A 13,787-nucleotide genomic window follows, 5' to 3' on the forward strand; every position below is an offset into this window, starting at 1 on the left:
GTAAAGAATTTTGTTTCCAAGTTTCAGTTGAGTGATGCCATGGCTGACTGTTGACCAGTTCACTGGAATTGCACTTGACTCCCTGAGTTTGACTTTACCTCTCACTTCTTAGAGCATTGAAAACATGAGTTGGGGATGTTTATTTTATGTGTTCATTGTTTTGTGATGATGGACTTTATTAAAATGTTTTTCTTTAAATGAAGCTTCTTAATCAGGTGATAATTGGGAGTATAGATAGATTCTTGGCTAATGAATGAAAAGTAATTGAAGGATGGGGTTTTCAAGGTGAAGAGGATGTGTGCCTTCTGAATTTGCTGAATTACATGCATCTGACTATTAACTCTCCAACCAGGGGGCACTGTGTAGCATTTGCTCCATAAATCAGTAAGCTGGTCAAGATTCCTAAAGCTTTTTTTTTTTTCCTTCAAGGGACGATTTTTATATATGTGATTTCAGATAAAACCTGAGTCTAAACTTACTGCTGCTGATTTAGAATGTATTTGCCCTGTAGCATAGATAAGTAACAGCCTTTTTGCCCTTCAGTTCATTCTGCGTTGTTGGTGTTTTGTTATTTTTATACCCTTTAACCTACACAGTGAAAAGTAAACATCAGGACTCTACCTTGAGGTTCATAGCAAGAGATAGGGTTTATCAGAGTATGTTCTTTGCAATATGACTGGACAACAATAACCTTTGGTAGCACTTTCTCTAAAAATCATTTTCTGTTAATTGCTTGATAAGATTATAAGTGTTTGTGAATATCGTAACGTAGCTCTTTTCCAGAAAGTTGAATCGACTTTGCTTAAAGTTTCTCCTCCTTCTCCCCAGAAAGTTCACCTTTACAGTTAATCATTAAAACTTTACTTTTCAGACTTTCTGATGTGTATCTTCTTTGTTTTTCACAGAGACTAATAGACAAGTCCAGAGTAACCTGTGTAAAATGGGTACCAGGTTCGGAAAGCCTTTTCCTAGTAGCTCATTCCAGTGGCAATATGTACTTATATAACGTGGAGCACACTTGTGGTACCACAGCCCCGCACTACCAGCTACTTAAACAAGGAGAAAGTTTTGCAGTTCACACTTGCAAGAGTAAATCCACAAGAAACCCTCTGCTTAAATGGACAGTAGGTGAGGGTGCCCTGAATGAATTTGCCTTTTCCCCAGATGGAAAGTTCTTGGCATGTGTGAGCCAGGATGGTTTTCTTCGCGTGTTTAACTTTGATTCCGTGGAATTGCATGGTACAATGAAAAGCTACTTTGGAGGACTGCTGTGTGTGTGTTGGAGTCCCGATGGGAAATACATAGTGACGGGTGGAGAGGATGACTTGGTAACAGTTTGGTCTTTTGTGGACTGTCGAGTAATAGCAAGAGGTCACGGACATAAATCGTGGGTCAGTGTTGTTGCGTTTGATCCATATACCACTAGTGTAGAAGAGAGTGACCCGATGGAATTTAGTGGAAGCGATGAGGATTTCCAAGACCTTCATTTTGGCAGAGATCGAGCAAATAGCACGCAATCTAGACTATCCAAAAGGAACTCTACAGACAGTCGTCCAGTAAGTGTTACGTATAGATTTGGTTCAGTAGGCCAGGACACACAGCTCTGTTTGTGGGATCTTACAGAAGATATCCTCTTCCCCCACCAACCTCTCTCAAGAGCAAGGACACATACAAATGTCATGAATGCCACAAGTCCACCTGCTGGAAGTGGTGGAGCTAACCCAGGAAGTAACGGAAACAGTATCACAACACCTGGAAACTCTGTACCCCCTCCTCTTCCACGGTCAAACAGCCTTCCACACTCTGCAGTCTCAAATGCTGGCAGTAAAAGCAGTGTCATGGATGGTGCCATTGCTTCTGGTGTTAGTAAATTTGCAACCTTATCACTACATGATCGGAAGGAAAGACACCATGAAAAAGATCACAAGAGAAATCATAGCATGGGACATATATCTAGCAAGAGCAGTGACAAACTGAACCTAGTTACTAAAACCAAAACGGACCCAGCTAAAACTTTGGGAACACCTCTCTGTCCCAGAATGGAAGATGTTCCCTTGTTAGAGCCTCTAATCTGTAAAAAGATAGCACATGAAAGACTGACTGTGTTAATTTTTCTTGAAGACTGTATAGTCACTGCTTGTCAGGAGGGATTTATTTGCACATGGGCAAGGCCTGGTAAAGTGGTAAGTTTTAATCCTTAATGCTGCATCAAAGAACTAGAACTCTGAATAGGTAGTTTTCTTGAGATATAAATGAATGTTGAATATAAAATTTCTTTATGCTTAATGTAAAAAAAAAAATCCTCAGAGCCATACTTTTGGATACTGCATGCCATATTTCTGAATGATTTGAAGTGTCTTGGATACAATTATTAAGTATAGTTGCCTTCCAGCAGAAGAAATAAATACTGTGCATCTAAACTATTGATCAGTGTTCTTATACTTAAGCGTAACCACAATATGGTGAAAGCTATTTATGTAAAAATTGAAGTAAAACATGTCAATCACTAAAATAATTATATTTCAAGTGTTTTCTGCAAAATAACTGCACTCCCAATAACAGTAGCTTATAAAAGCTGCTGCTTTCAAGTCTTAACGAGAAATGTGAGCCTCTGAAAAATTAAAACCAAAGTGTTTTATTCCTCCATACTTTTCTGTGGTGGTCTGCCGTTAATGTAAAACCACTTCTTATTAAAGTGTTGACCATTCTATGAGCAGATTTGTGAGCCCATTACTGACTGTAGTTTATGCTTTTGAAACTGTGAATCAGTACTGTCAAGGAAATCTAATTTTAGCTGGTCTTGACTTATGTATTCTTTGTCAAATTAGGGAAAATTGTACAAGCTTGCTCTAAGTAGCTCCACTTTTATGTTACTGTCACTTCTGTTAGTTGAATTTGGTCATCGCAAGCTTGTGCTTTCTGATGGCACCCGACCCATCAGTTGAACCTTCATTAAAATATATTATTAGTTTTAACTTTCACTGTTAATGCACTTAAATGCAGTTAAAATCTTATTTTTCTTCTGTTCAGTGTTCAACAGCAAGCTAAACTTGGAATGAAGCTAAAAGTGGTGATTATTTTATTAAAAAGTACCTTGTGCTACAGTGGCTTTGTTTGTCAGCAGTATTTTAAAGGAGTACAGCTAGGAAAACATTGCCAGAGCTGATCTACCAAAAAGGGCCATTACTTCTGTGAAAGCTTCTGGAGTTCTGTGGCAATGTAGATCATCACCTGAAGGGAAAAAATCTGCCAATATCTGAATAGTGCCACATCAGGCAGCATAAATGACCATCTGATGGTTGTGATATTTTAACTACTTTGTTCGTAAATCTCACTCTTGGAGTGGAGATACTGTAAACGTTTAACAATAAACACCACTCGTTCATTGCTATAAGATTTTAAGTAAGGCTCAAGATTTTTTCTTAAAACGTTTCATATGATGTAGGTTTCTTTGAGGTGTTCTAAAATCTGTCACTACTTATGTACGCAAAGACAGCTGTGCCCACTCTACATTGCAGTGCATTTTTCAGGGTTATAACTAATGCTAAGAATTGCAAGCCCTTCTCTGCAGAGAAAAGTGGAAGGTAGTACCTAACAATATTTTTTGCCTAAGAACTACAGCTCCAGCATTAATTAAAAAAAAATTAGTAAGTCTTAAGAATTAGCATTATATATGTACAGCAGTGCCTCAGATTTCTATTGTGAGCTATTTTTTTTCTTTTTGTTCTAAAATTCCTCTTTGTACTACTAAATGCTACACTGTTAAATTTCAGTGGCTGAAGTGGGTTTTGTTAGACTGGTTATAACTTAAACACATTCTTTCTTGTATATTAACTTTGATTTGGAATATGACATTTCAAATATTTCAGAGATAAAGTATGCAGTACCAAAAATCAGGATTTATGTATTGGCCAATATGGAAAACTTTAATTACAGGTAAGTAATTTTCGTGCTGAAGTTATCACTTTCAAAATTAATATTGCACACTGATGTAAATGCCATATTGTTTAGGAAGTATTTACTTAGAAATTTTCAAATGAACTTGTTTTTCTGATATCACTTGCATTTCTAGAGAGCTCACTCTGATGGTAAAAACTGAATTTTGATGGCATGTTTACAGGGGTTTGGTAGGAAACTATTTGTGCCAGAAGGACGTTATGAGCATTCTTTTTGTTTATAGAAAAGCACTTAATTTTATTTAATGAGAGTTGTCAAAGTATAAAACACTCATGGTAATGTCTTTCTTACTGGGTTATATACCATTCATTTCTGTTTCGCCACCTGTTTTATCCTAGGCTATCCCATGACTCGGGGTTTAAAGCTGCTATTTCTAGTCTTCCTTTTGAAGTATGGGTCCCCAAGTGATCTTAAAACTCCGTCACTTTTTTTTTGTCTGCCAACTCTAGAGTGAAAGCCTCTGAATCTTGCTGCTTCTTCCATCATTGCCTCAAAAGGCCTTCTGTAAATTCCTGGCACTGCCAGCCTAAAGAAAGAATTGGATGGAACGCTGAAGCAGACTTGCAGCGTTTAATATAATTTGCATTGAGCCAGTGCTACCTTTCCCTCATTTTTAGTAGCCATCAAAAGACACGCTGGATAATTGGACAGTGCACGACAAGGTCTCTGAGTTTTGTGGTTGGTCTGGTGCTGCTGTTAGTGGAAAAAAACAAATCCAGAAACTTCTTTTCAGCTGTGATCCTTAGGATAGGCTGTACTGTGCATACAGTGTCCTCGCAGTTCGTAAACAAGCTTTCCAAATTATGTCATGTGTATAACATAATCATACCTTGAGCTTCCTCACTGGCTATACCATGCTTATATCTCACTCCCACAACTATTATGCTAGCTCCCAATCAGAATAAGGTCAAGTAAATGGAAAAATTTTAATAAGAAACAAGTTGATTGAGACTCAGGGTTCATTAAAATTAATTTTTTACTCTCATTTTTTCTTAGCCTGTTTCTGAGAGAAGGTTCAGGGTAGTAAGAAAAATAGGTTGCCTTAACAAGAGTATGGACTTCCTTAACTACATGGTGACAATTAACTGTCTCCTTTTCCCCGTTTATTTCTCAGCCCTGCAGAAAATGTAAGTGGCATTGTAGAGCTGTTGTATTTGTCTTAAGACAGGGGAAAAAAAAATCTGAAAGGAACTGAGGTAGGCTTCGTGTCTGACCTTTATAGCTCGTTCAAACTGAATTACAGGAACTGCAGAAGCAATTAAAAAGCAAAGCAACAACAACAACAAGAAAAAACCAAAGCAGGAAAACACTAAAAACAAACAAACCCATAAACAAAGAGTGAAGTGGGGCCTAGATATGCACAACAAGCTTTCTCTGAACTGAATGGTCAGAGAAACCCTCTGTGACTTCTGCTCACCGCTGTGCACGGTGGCTCAGTTTCTTGAAATGAAAGCTGCTGCTGAGATGCTTCCTTTGTCAGAAAGCTCAAGGTAGGATTGGGCAGAGCCACGACCAGGTGAAATGGCAGTGTATAACCTAGCAAGACAAACACGTTACCATCTTGTAAAACAAATGCACATGGAATGTATTTATTTGACTTATTGTACAGGAAAATTTAGACTTAAATTATAACATCCTTGAACTTTCCAGTTAACTACAATTGTAGTACAGTATCATGTCTTAGTATGACTTCTGTTTTAGTAAGAGTACTTAAACATTCATGCACTATATTTTGAGTGAGATGAGCAGCTATACATACTAATTCTTCCTCAGTGGAAAGGAGCATTTCATCGTTACAATTGAAGTTCAATTGCTGGTATTTAAGTACTATCAAATAGATTTCTTTCAACGTGATACGGTATCTGTATAAACTTCAGGGATGATTCTAGTAAAACTGAAACACAGCTATGACTTCAGGTTACCGTGCTGAAATTTGAAGCTTTCTGTAACGTGCATAATAGCAAAGTTGCACAGAGCATACCCGCATTATCAGGGTGAACTTAAACCTAGAACACTGGCGTGATATTTATAGCAAGGTGTGTGTGTGTGTGCGCGTGTGAGGAGGTGCGGCTCCGCTAAAGCCAGGAAAGACCGTAGCCCTGCAAAGGCTTTATGATGAGGATGTCTGGATTAGGAAATAACATGACTTTTACTAAACACTTTTTAGAAGACCCATGTTCTGAATTATCACCTCTTACAATTTGGTTATGTACTTGCGATGACTGTATATGTCTGCCCCTTTAACAATATAAAGCTTCTAAATTAATATTTAAAATGCTGGCCTGCTTATGTTACAGTAATAAAATTTGTGTCAGTTAATTTACTGTCGATTTACATGTAAAAAATTAAACAATATTTTTTCTGCATTTTATGAATTCTGTATACTGGAGTTTGTTAAAGATTGCCATGTTAGGTGATACTGTACAAAATTGTATTGACTACCTTTAGTGAAAATCGAAAGTAAAATTCATATGTATTTCCTTTTTACACTTCCATCTAATTTCTTGACAACTTGAATAAATTTCATAGAGCCTTTCTAACATGAACTATTGTTAATTTAACTGTTGCAATAATTAAGCTTTAAGAAGTATTGTTGGTATATTTATAATTTTAAGAAAATCATGTTTGTTTCATACTGCTTATTTTTAGCTGTTCTATTGTCACTGTTACAGCTGAAGAACTTTACTAAATACTTGACATTACAAAATAACTTGCTGGGGTTGTCCTCTGTATACTGATGTTAAATAAAAATGTGTGATTGAACTGTAAATGTAGATAACTTTCAATAGTCCTTTTCCACACTTGAGTTCTAATTTATCTTGCAGTCTATAGGTGGTCCTTTGCTATCATACTGTGCTGAACAAACGGCCACAATGCAAACTGCTAACTTGCCATGTTTTAAAGTAAGAAGTTGAGCGCATCCTGTAACCCGCTCTGAGTAAATGTCTCCCGTCAGCTCAAGATAGTGCATTTTGATGTTTAAATCTTGCTGATAAGACTGTGTGTTCTGATATATATACATATATATATTTTTAGGATTAGAGTAATAGAGTATTTATAAAACCATTTATAAACTTTGTTTAAACTCGGATTCAATAAAACACAGACATGGATGTACCTAGGCTGGTTCTGCCTAGCCACCAAGCAGGAGCTGGGCCAGAGCATTTGCTATTCCTTCTAGGACTCTCCAGGAGCTCTTTCTTCTGTGGACTCTAGTGCAGGGTACGTTGCTTATTCCAGTGTTAGACTTTGACATTTACCTAATGAATGCTGATCTGCAGCCCTGAGGATACGGCTTGCTCAGATGATTCATGTGTCTTTAGTCTAGGAAAGTTTTGACTAGTCTGGAAATAAGCTCATCTGAACTTGAACTGCTTTAGGTAAAGTCGCATTTCATCTGGGTGGCCTAGGGGTGGCTTCACCCCTGCAGCCATAGTTCTGTGTTAACCCCTGGAGGAAGCAAACAAGTGATGTTTATTGAAGGGTTTCAAAGGCACTTCGGAGAAGTTTCGGTGAAGTAGTTTCTTAGTCTCAGTCCTGTCTGACTGAGGTAGGGCTCTCTTCATCTCTTAGGAAGTCATCTGTAGACTACAACTGAGGAAATGCTCTCTCTTGTATGAACCTGAGAACATGCTGATACTTCAGAAGGTACCAGTTGGCCACTTTGTGTCTGTGTATAATGTATTTTAAAGAATAGAGGCCAATGGAAAAACAAATCAGTCCTGAAAACTGATGTGGACCAATTACATCATGTGATGCAAGAAATGGTTGTTCAAACCAGTTCTCTACCGTTGGTGTGTGAAACCAGTCCAACTTCCACAAGGTCTGCAGTCACAGAATATAACAAAAGATGACTTGGAACATGCAAGCGAGAAGTAACCTTCCTTTATTTAATAATGTTGCGCAAACTTCTCAAGGAAATAACTTGCTTGGTCCATTATTTTCTGGTTTTAAAACTGGATGTTAGGTAGGTGCTTCATCCATTGTTTCATTTCTTCTCATGCTGTGAGCATGCTTATTTTACAACTAACCAAGATGAGCTTCCCTTAAGTCATCTGCTTCTCCCCCAGTTTTTCTCCTGGTTTATTTCAATTGCATTATTTTCTAATCCAAAAAGTTAAAACCTTAACTGGCTTTTATAGTTTGCAGAGTCTGGAGAGAGAAGTGTTCTGGCCACGTGAGCCCTCACTGCCTAAGTGAAGCTGCAGTTCCTACTGACTGAGTCAAATCAGGTTTCTGCTGGCAAAAGCATTCTGTGCTTTTTCCAGTGCACACTTAGTTGCATCTTATTCATCTTCAACAGGACAATAAGCAAGAATTCTTCCATTTGCCATTCAAAAACTAGTCTTGAAGTAATCATACCTCATATTGCTGCATAGGCAAGGTTTTTTGCTAGCCTGCTAGTTTTCTAGCAGCTTTTCATTGATCGCAAGCAAAATGGTGATGCATTCCTATTAGAAGACAAACTCCTTTGGGTATGAAGAAGTGAAGCTGCAAGTGCAATCTGAGTGTTGCTACTACGTGCTTTCAGGAGATCTGATATGCCAAATGGTTCAAGAAGTTATACTTTTCTATACTACTACTAGAATAAAACAAAGCCAACCAAGTGCAAATAACATTTAGAACTCTCTACAGTGTATAGATTGTAAAGATAGCTATCAGTTTGGCTCTGTCCTCCTGAATCCCATATAAAATGTTTCTCTGTGGCAGGTTTTCTTACTGTTCAGCAAGTACTTCCCTGAAACTTCCTTAACATTCTTCAGTGATAAATTTTGACTCCATCAGAGACTGATTTACTAAGTATCTGATCTGGTAAATATATGCAGTTCAACAATTTAAGCTAATAAATGCTGATTCATCTGGATAAGCAACTGTTGGCCATTTGTTCACACTAATCTTAATCCAATTCATCTGATTTGACTGCAGGATTTTAAACAGATGTGAAAAATCTCATTTTGTTTGAGCATTTTATTGCTCAAATGCAGGATTAGGCTGTGGGCTTTTTTTGCCAAGTTGAGCTTTCAGTCTGGATGACTTTTTGTTTCAGGTGGCTCTGAACATCACAGTTTTGAACAAGAACTGTGTGCTCAATGCTCTGCCAGTGATTATTATTTCATATATTGGCAATAGCAGTAATGATATAACCGATCAATGGCATTTTTGCATGGACGTTCATTAACTCCACTGTTGTTTGTTGCTGGTCTAATTGCATTAGTGATGTGTACTGTGGGACCTTTTAGCCCACAGTTTTTTATATTAGTTGTATTTGCACTGGACTGTTTGCTTTGCTTTTTTTTTTTTTCACTCTCCTTTTCAATTTCAAAGCAAAGCAGAAGTGTGCAGAGCTCTGCCATCCAGCGACTTCCCGAGTTGCTGCTGTTACCATCCAGGTAACAGAGCTGTGCATTCACACACAGGGAGCAGCTTTACAGTGACTTAACCGTGTGTCCAAACGTGCAGTTTGTTATCTACATTAGTGACATCTTTGGCAGAATTTGTTCTAATTTACGAAAAGAAAATATTAACTCTGTCGCTACTGATAGCTTTTATTCTGATTAGCTGTATCTTCCTGATGTATTTTTCCATTCAGCTGTCTCATCCTGATCTTTTACAGTGTTTCTATTAAGAAACTTTGTGTTTCACAAAATTGTCTGAGGGAAAAAAACAAATCTTAAAACAACGCCCTGCCATCTCAGGAATTGTGAGGGCTGGTCTCTGCAGGGCTTTCTGAGCAGACCACAGGGCTGAGCACTGTGCAATTGGATGGAAATGGTCATTTTGATTGCATTTGTTATACTTTTTATTCTCATGCAAGCCTATTGATATGTCTTCAAAGTTTTTACTAAATACACAAGGTGCTGTGTGTTTTGGGAAGCCAGAGAACGTGTGGATCAATGTGGTGTGGCAGTGTGCCCTGAAACTGCACGCGTGATGCTCCCACGTTGCTAACTGATGGCAGAAAAACAACCCAGCCCTCTGCCAGAGGCCCAGTGGAACAGCAGTCATGCAGCACCTCCTTGGGGCTCTCTCTGTGGTTCTGATGAAGGTGGTTCTATCCAATTCCTGACTTGAGTTTCATAACTGCTCTGTTTCTCACTCCCTGCTAGCATCACGTGCTGACAAAATAACAGTGCTAATAAAAGACTGCGTTTATTTTCAAAACTTTTTTGAACAATCTCTTGATTTGTCTCTGTTGCATGCTGAGTACCAGTCTGTTCTTAAGCTAAGCTGATGTGTGTGGTATGTCTTCAGCGCAGCAGATCTGAAGCTGTATTATCTCCATTATTCACTTTTTCTGTCACACTTATTAAGCAGCAGTGTTTCTGTTGCTCTAATGAGGTGCTGCAGGTTTTGTTCCATCCTCCAGCGCCCGCCTGCCCAGGCTGGGCGGTTTCACCACAGAAAGCGCTGTGCTCTGATCCCTTCATCCTTTGTTTCCACACAGGAACTTTTGAGGTTGTTATAACCTTATTCCTGGAGAATGTCGTCAGAAACATTCCAGTCCCGCAGCCTTTTTATTACAGATTGTAGTCTGACATGATAGTTTTTGTACCAAAACTTACTTTTTGGAGCGGTCGCATGCTTTTCTAAACAAGATTTTCTAAAGCTTCTTTGTTGTGGCAAAGCTTCATAGAATCTTTCTTGCTACTCAGGACCTACCTGGATTTCTTGCCCTCTTCTATATAACTTTCACACCTGAAGCCCTGACCTTTATTCTTGCTTTCCTTGTATGAACATCTGTGGTCTGAGATGATTTTGGAAGACTAAGTGTTCAGAGGAACTCGCAACACTGATCTGTGGCACAGAAGTGAATTTTGGGATAGCAATTGCATTGCTGTAACTTGGTCATGTTTTAAGAAGATACTTGCTAAGTTTTAGGATGTGTACACACATCAATCATAATGTTCTCTCCAGTTTGGTGTCCCTGTGCCCTGCCCACTCACAGATGCAGCAATCATTTAGAACAAGGGCTGCAGTGGGAGTTCCCACTGTTCCCATACTCGTATACTTGTATGCCAGCTACGTGGTGCTTTGGCTGCAGGGAATATGCACAGTGTGGAAAATGAAACCAGGGCCCAGGGAATCCGTGTGCCTGGTCTTGGAACTTACGTGTGTTCCAGAGTGGTTGTAGGCATTGGGAATCAGGCACCACACTGCATTTCAGCACTTGCTACCAGTTTCTACTGGAGTTGTCGGAAAATAAATGACTCTTCATGTCTCAATTATGGTTGCATTACAAATGCAGTATTAGAATAGTGCTTATTTCTCTTTGTTTGATCCTCTTGAAAAAGACTTTGTGTTACACCACTCCTACTATTTTCTGTGTGCTTATAAAGCACACATTTGCATATGAGCCGTTTGTTATTAAAGATTTAAAATAATACCTTTTGGACGTCTTTTTCCACGATATGTGAAACTTGCTTAGTGGATGTAATCTTGCAAGAAAGACCTTCCAGTTGTTGCTGGATTTAATTGACTTCTGAAGAAGGCTTCGGTAAACGAACTGTAGAGTTCTGTTTTGTCTTCCTTGCTTTGAAACCTTTCTTGGTTAAAAATCGTCAGGAATGCTTCAGTAACTTGTTTGCTTTAAAAGTGCTTCCTCTCACTACTCCATAAATAATAACAATGAAACTTTTTCTTCTTACTGAAAATGCAGTGTCTCTGAGTTGAACCCAGCCCATCCAGTCCCCCTTCCACCTCTGTCTGTGGTCAGGGCTTTTTTCCATCAGTAGTGACTTTTCAGTTTTGCAGCCCAAGCAAGAAAGAGCTCCTGTAGATTCTAAAGATGTGACCTAATTCTGCACTGTGTGTTAACTGCTGCCCAAACCTGTCGGGTTTGATGAGTCACAGGAACTTTATTTTTGAGGTAAGAAACCAAGCTGGTCGCTATTGAGGGGAATTGGTAAAAGTGCATTTATCATGCCCACATAGTGCGAGTGGCACAGCAATGTCACTGGTGTGCTTCCAGCTTAGCTGCCATTGTGCGAGTCTGCTGGCAGTTTTTTAAATAATGACAGTGCAAGAAAATGAAATTGTAATTTGATATTAAGCTTTTCCTAAATAACTGGTGTATGGTTCCTTTTATGCAAATAAATAAAAAGGGGCTACTACACATACATCGAAAGTGGGGTCTTTTGCCCATGGTATGGCTGCCTTAATTCAGAACGGTAGCCCCTGCTGAGCTAGGGCTGCCACACAGGAGCAGAATTACACTTGAAATAAAGTCTCATTTTATTAGAATGGCAGTGCAGTTTAAATCAGTTCTGAACACAAGCTTAAGTTGTAATGGGGAATTTTACTGAGCTCTGACTCAGTGTGTCGTTCTCCTTACAATGACATAACTCAGTATTTGGTTAGAGAGTCTAGTTTTCTATTTAAAGCTTGTAATATTCAATAGCATATAAGAGACTGAACGTTCTCCTGTATCAGGTTGTCAACCTTGCTGCTATTGAAATAGGTCCGTTTGTTGATACCCCCAATAAAATGATCACTTCTTTGGTGTACTATCTTTAAAGCTGCACAGCGCCTCAGAGCGCAAGGCAGACTGAAACCCAGTGCTGGAATCCTATGCACCACGTGTCTGAAACGCACACGCGTCCTGACCTACTGAAATCTCTTTTGTGTGCTGCTGACTGATACTTAGGTTCTTTTGTGGGGAAGCAGATGCTGATACCTTCAGTAAGCAAGGGGTAGTAAAACTAAATTGTACTAATTTTAGCTTCAGGCTAATAATTTTTATAAAAGTACTCTCAGGTTCTCTTGCTGGATTAATGTAAACTGCTTTGTTTGCAGGGTTTATTGTCATCCCAAAACCAGGCCAATTCTCCAAGTGGAACTGTAGTATAGCCACCACACTACTGCTAGCAAATCTCTGAACACAGGACAAGAAGTAATGGCAATGGAACCAGGAGCTGTTCTTCAGGCAAAGAGCATCACAAATTATAATGTGGCAGAGTGTAAACATGGAATTATGTGAATCACATAGTAATTTGAAAAGGAATAATGTAATGAGTTCTTATTACAGCTAATACTGCTAGCTGCTCACCCAAGGAAGTTTTCATTTAAAAAAAAAAAGCTTCCTTTGGTGCTGCGGTAAAAAAAAAAAAAGTAACATTTTGGGTTTCCTTTATACTTTTAAAGTCCAGTGTAATTTAATCTATATATAAAAATATATAAATAAAAATATATATAGTGTAAAATAAAGTATGTTTCTTAAATTGAAGTAAGTTCAATGGTTAAATTAGTACTTCACCATTGTTTATTTTGCACTGATTTTTTTAACCAGAGATGGCAAGAGGACAGCCTGGAATGCACTCATAGAACATGAAAGTCATTACTTTCCGGCTTCAAATGTTATTCAGGAAGATGGATGCTGCAATCATAGATTTTTAAAACAGAATTGTTTTGCACTTAAATAGTTTAATGCTAATAGAAAATTACTTTAAAATCGGTGTCTAAACACCAGAAAAACTATGTTGTGGAGAGAAGATCCTTTGTATCTATTAAACATTTATTTTAATATTGTTGTTTCCAACTGCAATCAGCTCTGTATTATATGTATAAATAATGTAATTCAGTGATGGGGAGGGGATTAATGGATCATTACACTAGAAACTCAGTCATTTAAGAAAGTGATATTTCTAATTCAGAAAATACATATTAAACTATCTTGAATATGCATTTTTGTTTACTTTCTGTTCAAATTTGATCCGTTTTGATGTAATCAATCCTTTGTTGAATTAAATGTTTGGTACAGAAATATAATATAAACTTTGTAGAACAAATTCCTTTTAAAAAAAATCTCACCTGGAACATTGCTTCATATTTAA

At 38.1% G+C, this 13,787-nt stretch overlaps 1 protein-coding gene across 8 annotated transcripts in view; it reads left to right on the forward strand.

Moving 5' to 3' along the window:
* The window catches only part of WDR20 (WD repeat domain 20), a 43,436-nt gene extending 29,671 nt beyond the window's left edge, over positions 1-13,765 (forward strand). For 2 of the 8 annotated variants that reach the window (XM_031592973.2, XM_090141647.1), the window contains exons 3-4: positions 906-2,183; positions 12,751-13,765. In XM_031592973.2, the coding sequence (XP_031448833.1) occupies positions 906-2,183; positions 12,751-12,804 (1,332 nt within the window). In that variant the 3' untranslated portion in view covers positions 12,805-13,765. Of the gene's footprint in view, positions 1-905; positions 7,456-10,999; positions 11,009-11,372 lie in introns of those variants that run through there. The other 6 variants (XR_016467062.1, XM_090141648.1, XR_016467061.1 and 3 more) reach the window with 6 other exon arrangements.
* Positions 13,766-13,787: the final 22 nt, after the last annotated feature.

The sequence above is a fragment of the Phasianus colchicus genome, chromosome 5 (genome assembly GCF_987193195.1).
Source record: "Phasianus colchicus chromosome 5, bPhaCol1.hap1.1, whole genome shotgun sequence".
In the NCBI taxonomy this organism is placed as follows: Eukaryota; Metazoa; Chordata; class Aves; order Galliformes; family Phasianidae; genus Phasianus; species Phasianus colchicus.